This window comes from Amphimedon queenslandica, unplaced genomic scaffold, assembly GCF_000090795.2.
Source record: "Amphimedon queenslandica unplaced genomic scaffold, v1.1 AMPQUscaffold_6364_Cont21676, whole genome shotgun sequence".
Lineage (NCBI taxonomy): Eukaryota > Metazoa > Porifera > Demospongiae > Haplosclerida > Niphatidae > Amphimedon > Amphimedon queenslandica.
The window spans coordinates 1-1,859 of record NW_003553343.1 but is presented as its reverse complement, the minus strand read 5'-3'; the positions used below and the strand labels follow the sequence as shown (position 1 = coordinate 1,859).

Genomic DNA, 1,859 nt, shown 5'->3' with positions numbered 1-1,859 from the left:
ATTGATTTCCACTTTAGTGCTGCTGGAACAGGGTCCCACTCACAACACTCTGGTCCATCCATAGAGATTCTAATTAGGTTATCAAGCATCATAGTAGTGAGATGATTGCGCAGTGGAGTTTTTGTCCTGTTAATAGTAGAAAACACTCTTTCTACTTCAGCTGATGAAGCAGGTAGTACAATAACTTGTGCTAATAATTGAGATATGAGGGGATATGCTGCTACCATGGTGTCTCGTCTATCAGGATGCCACATCTCCAATACAGACTGATGGAGTGACATTGGTTTGAGAGAAAGAGCAAATGACTTGTATGACATGAATTCATTCCATAGGTTAGGACCATTAAGACTCAGTGAAGAAGCAAGCTCAAAAATGATTGCTGGTGTAGCTTCAGCTACATGTTTAGGATGAAGATGTCCTAGCAGAGTAATGAGTCTAATATTGGGAAATCTATTCCTAATACTAGATATTAGCTCTTTGATGTAACATGCTGCTTTAGTGTCAAAATTAGTTTCCTTGACTGCAGCAAGTTCTTCTGGGTAGTTTTTAATGACTGTCAACATATATCCTCCACAATAGATGTCATTTTGAAGCTCTTCTAGTACTGAAAGCTTCTCTTTTACGAGATTTTCTATTCCCAGAAGATTAACTTGGTTACTTTGAAATGCTTTAGAGAGACTACCCACAGTATCTAGGACATCACAGAGGAAGTGAATGTTTACTATAAATTCAGGTTTCTTTAGCTGTGTGTGCAATCCAAGGGCAGTAGCATCACCTTCAGCAGCTTCATTTTCCAGTACAGCTTTTACTGGTCTGTAGCAGCATCTCAGTGCACTGACAGCATTCTCAAGAGAGAGCCATCTAGTCTCAGAGGGTTTTTTTAGCTTCAGCTTTGGATGGTCCATCATTCTCTGTATCTCCACTAGTTCAGCTGTATGGACAGCACTGCGTGAAAAGAATGAGTATACTTGATTTAGTATTCTTTCAAATCGGGCAAACCAAGGTGTAGTATGAGCAGCATCAGAAGCAGCCAAAGCAAGTCTGTGTGCTGAACAATGTGTTGCAATAAGACCAGGTACTTTTATTTTAAGCTGAACTATCACACCATTGTCTCTCCCAACCATGACAGAAGCTCCATCTGAAGCTGCTCCAATAAGCTTTTGAAGCCCAGGTGCTGGAGATGCTTTCTCTTCTAAGTAGGCAGTAACTGCTTTGACAATCACATCAGCTGTAGCATGAACTGCTGGTGAAAGATCTATTAGTTTTAAGTACTTTGTCTCAGCAGTAGCAGTCTCCATATCTAGGTACTGTACTACAAGACCTAACTGCTTAACAGTGGAAAGGTCGGTAGATTCATCTAATATTATTGAATAGAAAGGAGAAGCACAGATATTTTTAAGTAAAAATTCTTCTATAGCAGACCCAATAGCTTCCATCATTTCCTTCATTGTTTGCTCAGATGGGTATGTCCTGTTCTTTCCTTCTAATAACAAACGTGGCAGTGTTGTGTTGCCAAGTTGGACACACAAACTATGTAATGGTACAAAATTGGTGGTATGAGGGGTTTCATTCTTTGCAAGGAAGTATATACAACGAAGAGCATCGCAAAAAGCCTCACCATCCACTGTCAGACAGTCCTCAGAGTGGATAAGGTCATCAATTTTACGTCTCTTTGCTCTACGGTGAAGACTTTCTCTATAGCTACCAGAACAGTTCTGGTGCTGCGTGCTGCTCTGATCTTGATAACACATCAGGCCGTGTACCAGTAAATCCCTTGCTCAGAAAAACCTCACTACCACTGCTAGAGACACCACGAGTCACCCCTTGAGAACAATAGGAGCAATAGACGCCATCTTGTT

General features: G+C 40.8%; 1 protein-coding gene across 1 annotated transcript; it reads right to left on the bottom strand.

Annotated features, from left to right (window-relative positions):
• Positions 1-43: 43 nt before the first annotated feature.
• LOC105315985 (zinc finger protein 862-like) lies at positions 44-1,751 on the bottom strand (the record flags this gene model as incomplete). The annotated part of the gene is made up of 1 exon (XM_011410769.1): positions 44-1,751. A coding segment is annotated over exon 1 (1,708 nt), but the record flags the coding sequence as incomplete, so codon positions are not given.
• Positions 1,752-1,859: the final 108 nt, after the last annotated feature.